The following is an 11,857-nucleotide window of genomic DNA, read 5'->3' as shown; positions in this document are numbered from 1 at the left end:
CGACACAGTTGGTTGAAGGAACAGCGTGGACACTAGACAGTGCATGATTGATTTTATTTCAAAGTATTTTTGTTTTACTAGATTTGAAGTTTCAAACATATCATACAGGAAATTTATGTTATGTATTAACGGTACACGAATACAAAGAAACATTTCATTCATTTCAAAGTTTAATTTTTGTTTGTAGCACAGTGTACACCATAGGAGTACTTCTCATGATGGCATGAGTGCATGAGACATAGACCTGCCTGTTCAAATAAAACCCATATACTCTGAGCTCCGTATAATAATGTAATCTCAAGCTTTATTACTTAGTACAAATGTACAATATAGTATTAATTGGTCAGAACAACCATCACTGTTATTGCCAGGTTATAGACTGATACATGGTGACATGTTTTGCTAATGGATAGAGGACCAATTGTTAATCTTTGCATATAGGACACAGATAACTGAACTGACCTGTGTACTACAATGATAGCAACAATACTACAGACTTTGCTGCTCACCAATTAACCAAGATTATTACGATTTATAATCTCGGGGACACATCCCAGTTGCTTCCCTAGTATCCCCAGTGTAGAGATAAGCCACCCTGTTGTCGAGCATTGACATCACCTGATGCGCGGCGAGTCCTGCGTAGCACTTGTGATGTGCAGAAATGCAGATGTCAGTGATGGCCCTGGACATTTCATCCTCCTGATGGAATGGTTGGCTGACAAATTCTTCGACCGGCATCCACTGAAAATGATTATAGCGGGCATAACCCAAAAAATCATTAGTGAGAGCTCAATCATCTAAACTAGTAGTACAAACTACAAAGTATCTGAATTATGGTTAGGGAGTACCCTTGCTGCTTCAATCTCGGACTCGTCGATCGATATGTCAGATGAGAGTGGCTTGAGTGTGCATATGAAGAGTATATCCGATTTATCGAAAAGGACTTGATGCGCATGTCTGTATGAACAGAGGCAGAAACGTGAAGAAGAAAAAAAAAACATGAAGGAACTCTCAGCAGTAAAAGGTTCGAATAACTCCATTGATTGTACTTGACAATTACCTGAAAGCAACGACATCCAGGAAACAACTTTCGATCTGAAAAGTGGAGTTCTTGTAAAACATCAAAATAACATTTCATCTTAAGTAGCATAGTTCAGTAAAACAAGTCAAAACAGTGTAATTACCCCAGTTTCTTCTCGAACTTCTCTTATGGCTCCAGAAAACAAATCTTCAAACTGATAGCAGAAAAAGAAATAATATAAGATTAGTAAAGCCAACATAAACAGCTTAAACAAAATATAGACCTTTTCTTGAATAAGTTTGACATGACTTGGCTATTGGTTTTTACACACAGAAAAAAAATTGGCTTTTGACTTATCATAGATCAATAATTTGTTTTACTAGGGAGTCTCCGCTCTGTGTTTTGTACCTTATCTACAAAACCCGTAGGGATCTTCCAGATGTCTGAACAGTGCGATGGACATTTTCCTTCTTTGACAACAAGCACCTAAAATCAAAGGCATACATTACAAACACAATACATACGCAGATAAATGGTTGCTTTTTTCTTTCGTTCAGAAAGTATATGACTAGGCAAATAGGCATAATCCAGAAATTATCAAAACCTCGTTTTTGTCATTCATGACAAATGCTCCAACACCAATTTGATGCAATGAAGTGGAAGGCAAACCGGGAGGTCCATCTGGAAGCCAGAAAGTTAGCATCACGTACCCTGGCTCTGCATGATGATAAACAAAGCCCGCCTAAAAAAAATGTAAAACAAATAAAGTTAAGGTTGCCCGTCTAAAAAAATGTAAAACAAATAAAGTTAAGGTTAACTGCAATTTTTAACTGATTAGTTAAGAGGTAATGAGGTATTGTTATCAAACAAAAGAATGTAAGAGACATGAAAAGAAAATTGGCATAGACGGTTTTTTTTTTCCTTTCCAGCAATAGTGGCATACATTAGCCAGCCTTCAGTGAAAAGAATATTATGCTCTTTCAGATAAGTCTGATGCTAAACTAAGGTCGATAAGATAAAAGAACTTATAATAATAAGATTAACTTGCCTTTATTGCAATTGGAACTAGATCAGCTTGATCTTCCTGTATCTTCAACCAAACCCCCCTTTTCCCCTGCAGTAATGAATTAATCAACCCCCTTTTATATCCATCTACTTTCTAGCAATATGTATGTGTATTACCTGCTTATTCCAATAACAAAGTGAGGACTGGAGTGATGAAGAAAATGCATTGGATGTATTTGGTAAGGAAGTAGAGTTAACAACAATGCCACCATAATCATCCTCAAAGGCATCCAGCACATCAATAGTTCCAAGCAATGGTGTATCTGAAATAGCTGCATTAGTTCCCTTGCTTAAGGTCTTGCCACCACTGAATATTGACAATTTCAAGCAAGGCTGTCTGAACACTGAACCTGCAAAATATAACACTATAAGATACAGCTACCAGAATCTGAGAAAAAATTATGCATAATATAGTAAGGTAGTTTGGCGAAATACATTGCAAAGCTGAGAAAAACTATCACACTGAACAATGAGTTAGGAGATCAATCAAATTGCCAGACCCTCAGGTTTGCTATTCCAAACAAACCAACAAACAAGTAAAAAAATATCAGACTAATAATACTTAAATAGCACAAATCAACATGAAAAACATAAGAAACTGATTGCAGCTTCTTGTTTCTCTAGAAGCAGATGCAGTAATGCACACTAACATTTTTTCTTTATTAGAAAGTTGAATAAAGATTTCACACGTCATCACCTGCTGCTATGCCAAAACTAACTTGTTTTGTACTTGAAATCCTCGGATGAGGCAAAGAAAGATAGCTCTTTGAATATGATGAGGGCACAACAAATGCCATTGGTTTTCACTCGCTGAACTTGAAGTTGTGGCAATCCTAAGAGACCTATGCGTCTTAAATAGATCTGGGAAATATACAAATCACATAATAATATACACCACCTACACATGTCCAAGTGGTGTCCCCTGCTGTTATTTCAAGGAGAAGCCATCTAAAATCTCACTCCAATTTGGACCAGAAAATAACCTTTTTAAGTGGGAGTACATGCCATATTAGCCTCCACAACGGAATGATTCCCAACTTTGCATATTGTTAAGGACCTATTGGGATCACAGAGAATTGAGATCAGAACTCCAATGGAATACACGACTATATTGCAAGTAAACCTCACATAATTCAAAATAATTGGGTGGAAGTCTCCGGAAGCATGTTCTATCAACTGTCACCATTGGCAATTTCATGGTCTACTTGTCAAATAACTGTAAAATTCTTTAAACACACACATTATAAAAACTTATATTACATTTAACTTAAATTTCATTTGACATTAAAAACGACCTTAGCAAGTATCAAATTTTAATTTGTACTGGAAAAATATAGCTTATTAACTTCCCAAATCTGCAGATTACACTCTTAAGATCGTCCTTTCTTTGCTTAGTAGTAGTGGTTATTTGTCCTTGTCTCCACAAAATAAGGAGACATGCTCAGCTCAAATAAATATTAACAAAAATCGAGTTCCATCATATAGTTCAATTCCTTGGATTGAGAAAAACTAAACATAGTTTTGATTAAAGAGCATTTGAAGTTATGTGGCGATAACCTTTCTTGCTGTTCCTACAATTTTGACAATGTGGTAAAGAGTCCAAGACCAACTGATTCACTATTTGATCCATGTCTGGAACATTGGGCCTTACAAACAAATATAATGGCAGGTCCCAAACCATCAATAAATGCAGTAGAAAAATGATGGCCAAAAGGTACCGTTGATGAACTTTTAACAAAATACAGTGAGTAAAGAACAATATTCTGTACTGAGTATGTTGTAAAAGATTGAAGTTGTCATTGCATCACTCTATTCCTGAATGTATTCACTTTTACAACATATACTCAGTACAGAATATTGAGAATGTGTTAGGCATTCCCTTTTAATATGCATATTCCCCAACACAATATTCTTACGTAAGCCACTGAGCCATCCAGAATCAGGCAACTGCAGCCACCATTCTTTTGCTATGCTGCTTCTTTTTTTTTTTTAAAGAGCACTATATCAAATATTATGGTAGAAAAGATAGGATTTTATGTTCTTTTGAACTTTGTTTCGACCGCAAAGCAATAAAGAATAGTTAGAAATATATATATTTTTCAAAACGTCTGTCTCCCTGAATAATATAGCATCAGTAAATTGGTAATGATCATGAAAATCTAGAATTGATGGAAGGGAAAAACAACTTAACATCAGATTTGTCCATAGAAACATGTTTGTATAGAACGATATAATGCAATGCTATTGCAAGCAGCACACAAGTTCAACCAAGAACAGGACATGGATCATGATGCAAAATGAAGTATCTGAACTTAAGATTAATCAGCTGTTTCCTTCACCAAGTTACTAGTTGTGATTATAATACTTGTGCTAGCAGTTGTGTCTTCTCAGTACAATTTTCACTGAACAGATGCTAACATTTAGCCACATATTTTGCAACACCCGGCAACCTAAATTGAAGCTACGCCACTAATCCAACAGAGTGCTACAACTCTAAAATTGCAAGATTCGGTATGCATGGCTATCATTCATTTCCAATGTCCAACTTGACTCCAGATGACATAAGTGAGGAGTGAGCCTCACTTACAAGCAACTGGCCTATTGGTGCAACTTACTAAGACACTCCGACCATCACTACTCACTAAGTTACATTGAGCAACCATTACATCTGACAAATGGAAACAATACTACCATGGGAAGACACAGTATGGCAAAATTTACAGTGGCCTGATTAAACATAGAGAATTGAGCTTCATAGTGTGACAAACTACATATCAAACCAAAGGCTTGTCTGTATGGAAACTACTGATGTCCAGGTAACAGTAACATTTTCAGCAACAGAAGCTCTTTTAAAATAAAAAGAAATCTTCACCAGTTGGCAGATTACCTGACAATTTGAAAGCATATTCTAATGTTGTCCAGAAAGGTTGACAGAAGCAAATCCTACCCACACAAAAGGTCATCCATATCTTATCCTATTGAAACAGAAAATTCTTGTGGCAAATTGCAAGGATTGAGAATACAATGAATTAAGATATTTACAATTGTTTGGAATACTCTTTCTTTTCAAGCTGAAACTAGTTGGGAAGGAATCTGGTTTCATTCCTCTTGATTGCTACCTGAGTGGTGACAGCAGGCACAAGAATATGGACTACTGCAAATGTTGGACTAATGGAAAAGATACTGGACAGTGAAAGTGTTACATTTGTTCTGTTTTATTAATATAGTAACTTGAGGTCATACAATAGGAAACACAATGGTATTAAAACAAATTACCACTGAGTGCCAAAGGAATTCTTACTTTTTAAGAATAATTTATACAGCTATTGTACATACTGCAGAAAGAAATAAAGGGGGTTTAAATAAATGCTACAACCAGTAACCAGGCTTGCTACAAACTCCAAAAACAGCTTTCATAGCCAGCAATAGAAGCATTACACAATAGAAACTAAATGAAAAAATTAATAGAAAACAATGTAGCAGGACCAAACATTTGTGGACATAAATAATACAAAGGCTACATAGGAACGTTACAACATATTTTATAATGTTTGGTTGATTACAGTAGACAGTAATTACTCAGTAACAGGCCCCCAGGGTCCCAGACAGCAGCATCAGTATCAATGAAAATTGAAACATGGAATGTTCTATATACTACTACAATACAATGTTTGGGTAACCGTAAACATTTGATCAGAACAAAGCAACAACAAATAAAAAATTGCAAAAGAGGATCCTCTCTGTGGCCACATTTGGGACACGGGAATTATTTCCTGATTCCAGTAGGTGAAATGTTCCATTTAAAATTCCCATGATCCAAACAGTACCTAAAAGAAACAATAGATCCATGTTGTTTCAGCCCTTTAACGTCAACAGACCTTATAAGAAAAACACATTCAGGACAATTAATAGCTAAATGTACAGTTGTACGTATCTACTTGACTATTTGACACAGATTAAGGATGTGTTCGATAGTAGGGGTTGGGATCTTCTCTCACGCACACATAAAATGGAGCAAGTTATTAGTGCATGACTAATTAAGTATTAGCTAAAAGAATTTGAATATCGATTAATATGGTTTTTTTTCAAGCAACTTTCCCATAGAAAAGTTATGCAAAAAAACATACCATTTAGCAGTTCGGGAAGCGTGCAAGTGGAAAACGAGGGAGTAGAGGTTGGTAAAGGGGAGAAACGAACGCACCCTAACATTCTTTGCTTGAAATTGTGTGGCTCCATTAGGGCTACAACTTGGTTACTTTGTTTTATGTAACCAGCTAATTTCTATAGTAAATCATCTATGCAAAGGGATTTTTTTTTTGCGGGGAATTGAACAATGAAAAAAAGGGAGAAAGGTGGGAAAGAGAAGAAAAAAGAAGAAAGGAACGTATGGTCCTACTCCTTTTTCAATTAGGCATATCTCAAATAGTGTTTTTTTTTAGTCGAACATTTCAAAGGAAAAACTTTTAAGTGGAAAATCTAGAAACCGGACAGTCTAGATTGCCATACATCTAAATACCACTTTCCTGGCCTAATTGGGAAGCCAAAAAATCCTGGTCCATCTAACATGGCGGGTCAGGATTCTGGGCCTTCCCAAATGATCCTAAAATATTGTAGCATAGTATATTGATATTGTGACAGTGTTACTAAATTATTTCAGAATTACATATGGCCTTTCCACTGTATATTGAGGTGGGAAGCATAGGTATATTCTCATGGAATATCCCGTAAAAACACCATCACAGGGCAATCCAATCAGCCTAATAATTATCTGACGGGAAAGGCAGCTTTTGTACAAAATGTACTCATCAAATATCTGTTGATTAGTTATAACTCGAAGAAAAACAATTGATGTCTCCATGTCACCTTAAATATTTCAAATTTCACAAATACATCCCAATAAGCGGAAACAACATGCAACTTCTACAGGTAATCCGTAATCAAGTAGTAACCTTGTAGGTCAAGTTTCGTATTATCTGTGATATGTACATCAAATACTACAGAAACAGTTGGCTATAATGTTCTCCATACTATAATCATCCTCAGAATATAGGGAAGAAAGCAGCAGGGTTTACATCTTAAAAACAAATTGGCTGCATAATCAGCACTTAGAGATAGTGAAAAATAATAATGAATACTAGTTCATAACCAAATCATCTGGTTACTGTAAATATGATCTCCAATATTTAAAAGATAGCTTGTTTGCATGTTGTAGAAGCTTATATGACGTCAAAGCAGAACTCTTACCACTTTTGGAAATGTCTTCAATATCACACCAGAATTTTCTCTTGTAATATGATGAACCTTAAAAGATACGAAGGATGCATTCATTACATCTGCCATTTCCAAAGCATTGTAACTACATGAATCTGCATGCCCTTTGAACTTGAAATGAGGACACTTTAACATTTTGAAAGTCGATGGCACATTAAATGCTTAGAATCAGGGTGTAGGTAGCTGCGCAGTATGCCTGATCCAGTGATCCTTAGCTATCATTCTGGAGGAGAAAGTAAACCAAAATTTTGAGTTGATGGTTAGATGCCAATCTGGAAATTATGCACAGTCCCCAGATACACATCACAGAAGGTATGGACCTGAAGAACTAGGGAGCTCCCTGGAAATTTACCAAGCCATCCTCATCTCAATGGGCTGACAACCCAACCTGAAATCCGAGTTGGCTTACGTATTCTTACTGTTCGTTGAGATCTACTTTCCAGTCGCTCAAGTATTGAGTAAGTTATTGAGTCGGGGATTAACCCTTGTTGCTTCATAGTTTCATAAAGTTTATGAGCTTCTTCTGTCTTTCCACGTCTCTCCAGACAATCAAGTAAAATGTTGTAAGTTACAATATTAGGGGTGCATCCCTCTGATATCATCTCATCGAATAAGCTGCATGCCATCTCAACCTTATTGGATTTTCCAAAGCACTCGATTAATATGCTATAAGTAAACACATCAGGATCATATCCTTTCTCTTGCATCTCTTTGAAAAGCATATGGGCTTCATCAAGATCTCCATGTTTTCCTAGACAGTTTATCAAAGAATTGTATGTGACAACATCAGGCTTACAACTGCTAGCCTCCATCACTTCAAAAAGTTCAGACGCTTTATCAACTAAGCCAACTCTACCATAACTTGAAATCATAATATTGTAGGTAAAAACATCAGGAATAATTCCATTTGTTTTCATCTTGTCAAAGAGATTGCTAATGAAAGAGACCTGCTTGAGCTTTCCAAGAGCTGAAAAGACCATATTGTACATGCCAACATCTGTAACAATCCCTTTTTCAGGCATCATATGTAGCAGGTCGATCGCCTCTAATGTTTTCTCTGCATTACATAACACCTCAAGCATTGATACAAAAGCATCCCTGTCCCCTTTCTCATGGGAGTTCCACATGCGACAGAATACATTATGTACCTCACTTGCATGACCAGATTTGCAGAGTGACTTCACCAAATACGAATATATTGATCTGTTCATAAATCTACTACAGATATCTAGAACCTCATTCAGTCTGTGCAGCTGCCCTTCTGTTGCCAAGATATCCAGTGTAATGCTGTATGTGAATTGATTGGGTTGGCAGTCATTCTCAACCATTTTGGAGAGTACAAAAATTACCTTGTCCACCATTTTGTTCTTGCCAAGAGCCTCAATAATAGTATTAAACGCAATCAGGTTAAGAACACATCCTTTTGATACCATTTCATCAAAAAATGAGAGAAATTTTGAGGTCCTCCCAGCCTTTCCAGACATTCTGATAAGTATAGTATATGTGTATGCATCCGGTACACAGTGTTTTTGTTTCATATCTTCAAAGACTTGGAAAGCTTGGTCAACCTAATCAACTAACAAAGGTCAGCTGCCAAGTTTTGAGGAATAAGCACTGAACGATATGCACTTTCAAGATTCATGGTATGTCAAATATAAAAAAATATAGAACAGGATGAGATACAAGAGGCAAGATTCTTGTTGAACGGCAATGGTTAGAATCAGACAACCAAACAATTTTCTGTCTGTGCTCCACTACCACTCGATTCATATTTCACAATGTGCAAGTTATCAAGAGAAATGCTTCTCCACATGTATGCACACATGGCTACATGTACTATACTAAACATCCAAAAAAAGCTTCAATATTTGGCAAGGACACCTCAATGAATTAAAGACGAGTTGGTTACTTTGCATTTTTGAAAGTTTGCATCAATTTTGACGTGGTGATAGTGCATTTACCAGCATGTACATGTGGAAAACCCATTCTCGGTTATCAAACATAATCTTCTATGTAATTGGAACAATATTACACAAAAGAGATATCAGAGTCTACTATTTTTGTACAGCACAACCAATTTCCAGTATTACTTTTAAAATCAACCTTGACGTGATATTCCTCTATGCCACCCTAACAAGGTACTCTGCCTCTTCCTCTTCCATTCCCTCCCCCCGGTTTGCCACTGTTCACCACCCTTGTCTCCTCTCTCACTGCCTCAGGCTACAGCGATGGCATAGGAGTGTCCATTTTGCATCATCCCAATGGCAAACGAAAATACTGTTTTGTCAACTATGCAAACCAACCATGCTTGATCTTTTAGTACGTGAGGAACTGATGCTCAAAACTTAGCAAATAGCTATCTTAACTTAGACTACATTACTAGCAATATATGCTAGTATGCCAAAACCATTGGCAACGGGAGTTTTTTTCTTAAAAAAAAATTAACGGGCTACCATCAATCCATCATAGAGCGCAATTTCAGTTTATAAGCAAGGGCATTATATTGTTGCAATTTCAGTTTGATCTTGGTATTGATGTCATCTTAGGTCACATAACATTAGATTTGCATGTATATCAAGCCTCTTCATACCTAATGTTTGCAAATATGACTCCAATTCTAGGTCAAACAATCAGAGAGAAACATATCGACAGCATGAAACAATGATTCCACAGAGACATTCCTAGATTAGCATTCATTCCACAAACACCACCAATTTAAACATATGCAAAAGTTAGCCGATTATCGTACCATTCCAGCCTTGGCAAGCGCGTCGAGAAGCATGTTATACGCAAAGATATCCAGCTTGTAGCCCTTCCTCCGCATTTCCTCATACACCTGGAACCCCTTGGACACCTCCCTGCTCCTCAGATGCGCCTGCACGATGCACTTGTAGGTGTACCCACTGAGCCTGAGCCCCCACTTGCTGGCCAGCTCAAGGCACCTCTCCACCTCCACGCCGCCGCCGCCCATCCCAACCAGCAGGTTGATCGTGGAGATGTTGCCGGCGACGCCGTCCCGCTCCATGTCGGCGACGAGGCGCAGCGCCTCGGACGGGCCGGCCCTGGTGCGGAAGAGGAGTGCCAGGATGCGGTTGTAGGAGAAGGCGTCGTGGCGGAAGCCCGGGAGCGAGGCGGCGGCGAAGCGGAAGAAGGCGAGCGCGAGGGGCGGGTCCCCATAGAGCGCCTTGACGACCTCGGAGGCCTCGGCGGCGGTGAGGGTGAGGCGGAGCCCGCGGAGGTAGTCGGCGAGGTCGAGGAGCGGGGACGGGGAGGCGTGGGAGCGGAGGATGCGCGCGGCGGCGCAGACGAGGTGGCGGCGCGGGAGCGGGTAGCCGCGCGGGTCGAGCGGCGTCGGGGGAGGGGTCGGGGCGACGGTGACGGTGAGGGAGGGGCCCGCCGGGGATGGCCGCGCGGCGGCGATGCGGCCGGAGTAGGTGGTCGCGAGGCGGCGGGGCATTTTTTTTTTTTTCGTCGGCGAGGGGGGAGACGCCGGCGGAGTGGGCGCCGCCGCCGTGCTTATTACAGGCTTCACTGACAGGTGGGGCCCTTGTATTTCGGCCAAGTGAGGCTCCTAAAAGGGCCGTTCGTGGGCCTGTAGCAAATTACTGGATTGTTGTTGAGTGGGCCGAATCTAACCCATCCATGTGTTGCATGGGCCCTCAGTTTTTTTCTTTAAGACAACTGTTGTTTTTCTTTGTTTGAATTCATTTTTTATTTTATTTATCAAAATATTTAGAAATAAAACAGAAAACAGAGTAGTCTATTAATTAGCGCGTGATTAATTAAGTATTAGAAAAAAAATTGGAAAGTGAATCAATATGATTTTTAAAAGCAACTTTCATGTATAAATTTCTTTTAAAAAAACACACGTTTAGTGTTTGAAAAGCATGAGGATGGAAAATGAAGAGAGTGAGTTGTTAACTCAAAGAAACTAACTCAGCGTAACACCCTTCCAGAGGACCACTATGGAGCTTCATGCCTCAGCAATCTTCCGAGAGCTCGGGCGTACGATAACGTTGCAAACGAGTGAAATGTGGAGGTGATGCAACGAGGGTTTCTAGGAAGTCGATGCCGCGAGGTGAAAAGCGAGTGAGGAATTCAGGGCCGGTTTAGATCCCACCCTAAAATTTTACACCCTGTTATATCGAACGTTTGAATACTTGTATGAAAAATTAAATACTATAGGCTTAAAAATAACTAATTACACAGATTGTGACTACTTTGCAATACAAATCTTTTAAACCTAATTACTCCATAATTTAACAATGTGGTGCTACAGTTAATATGTGCTAACGACATATTAATTAGGCTTAATAAATTCGTCTCGCGGTTTACTGACGGATAATGTAATTAGTTTTTTCTATTAGTGCCTGAACAACCTGTTATATCGAACGTTTGAACACATGCATGAAATATTAAATACTATAGGCTTAAAAATAACTAATTATACAGATTGTGACTACTTTGCAATACGAATCTTTTAAACCTAATTGCTCCATG

The 11,857-nt window shown here is 38.5% G+C and overlaps 1 protein-coding gene across 5 annotated transcripts; it reads right to left on the bottom strand.

The window, feature by feature from the left end:
- Positions 1–172: 172 nt before the first annotated feature.
- On the bottom strand, positions 173–10,959 carry LOC127762226 (nudix hydrolase 8-like). Of its 5 annotated transcripts, none has more exons than XM_052286656.1 (9): positions 2,784–2,982; positions 2,204–2,436; positions 2,070–2,135; positions 1,626–1,763; positions 1,430–1,507; positions 1,185–1,235; positions 1,061–1,095; positions 849–957; positions 173–741 (listed from the first exon to the last, which is right to left on the bottom strand). In XM_052286656.1, the coding sequence occupies exons 1-9, from the start codon at positions 2,881–2,883 to the stop codon at positions 526–528; spliced, it is 1,026 nt and encodes a 341-aa protein (XP_052142616.1). In that variant the 5' UTR covers positions 2,884–2,982; the 3' UTR covers positions 173–525. The 5 variants fall into 5 exon arrangements, 2 of the variants coding, with proteins under 2 accessions (XP_052142616.1, XP_052142617.1); XM_052286657.1 differs by lacking the exon at positions 2,784–2,982 and adding an exon at positions 2,989–3,083 and having other exon boundaries at positions 174–741; XR_008015453.1 differs by lacking the exons at positions 173–741; positions 849–957; positions 1,061–1,095; ... (3 more) ...; positions 2,070–2,135; positions 2,784–2,982 and adding exons at positions 3,070–3,143; positions 7,331–8,925; positions 10,107–10,959 and having other exon boundaries at positions 2,319–2,436.
- Positions 10,960–11,857: the final 898 nt, after the last annotated feature.

Source organism: Oryza glaberrima, chromosome 2 (assembly GCF_000147395.1).
Source record: "Oryza glaberrima chromosome 2, OglaRS2, whole genome shotgun sequence".
Classification (NCBI taxonomy): domain Eukaryota; kingdom Viridiplantae; phylum Streptophyta; class Magnoliopsida; order Poales; family Poaceae; genus Oryza; species Oryza glaberrima.
This window is presented reverse-complemented; position numbering and strand designations above follow the sequence as displayed.

Coding starts and splice junctions, on each gene's coding strand:
- LOC127762226 (XM_052286656.1), bottom strand. CDS start 2,883: ATGGCATTTGTTGTGCCCTCATCATATTCAAAGAGCTATCTTTCTTTG. Junction 1,764..2,069: donor TAGTTCCAATTGCAATAAAG/GCAAGTTAATCT, acceptor CATTTTTTTTAG/GCGGGCTTTGTTTATCATCA. Junction 958..1,060: donor CTGGATGTCGTTGCTTTCAG/GTAATTGTCAAG, acceptor CTGTTCATACAG/ACATGCGCATCAAGTCCTTT.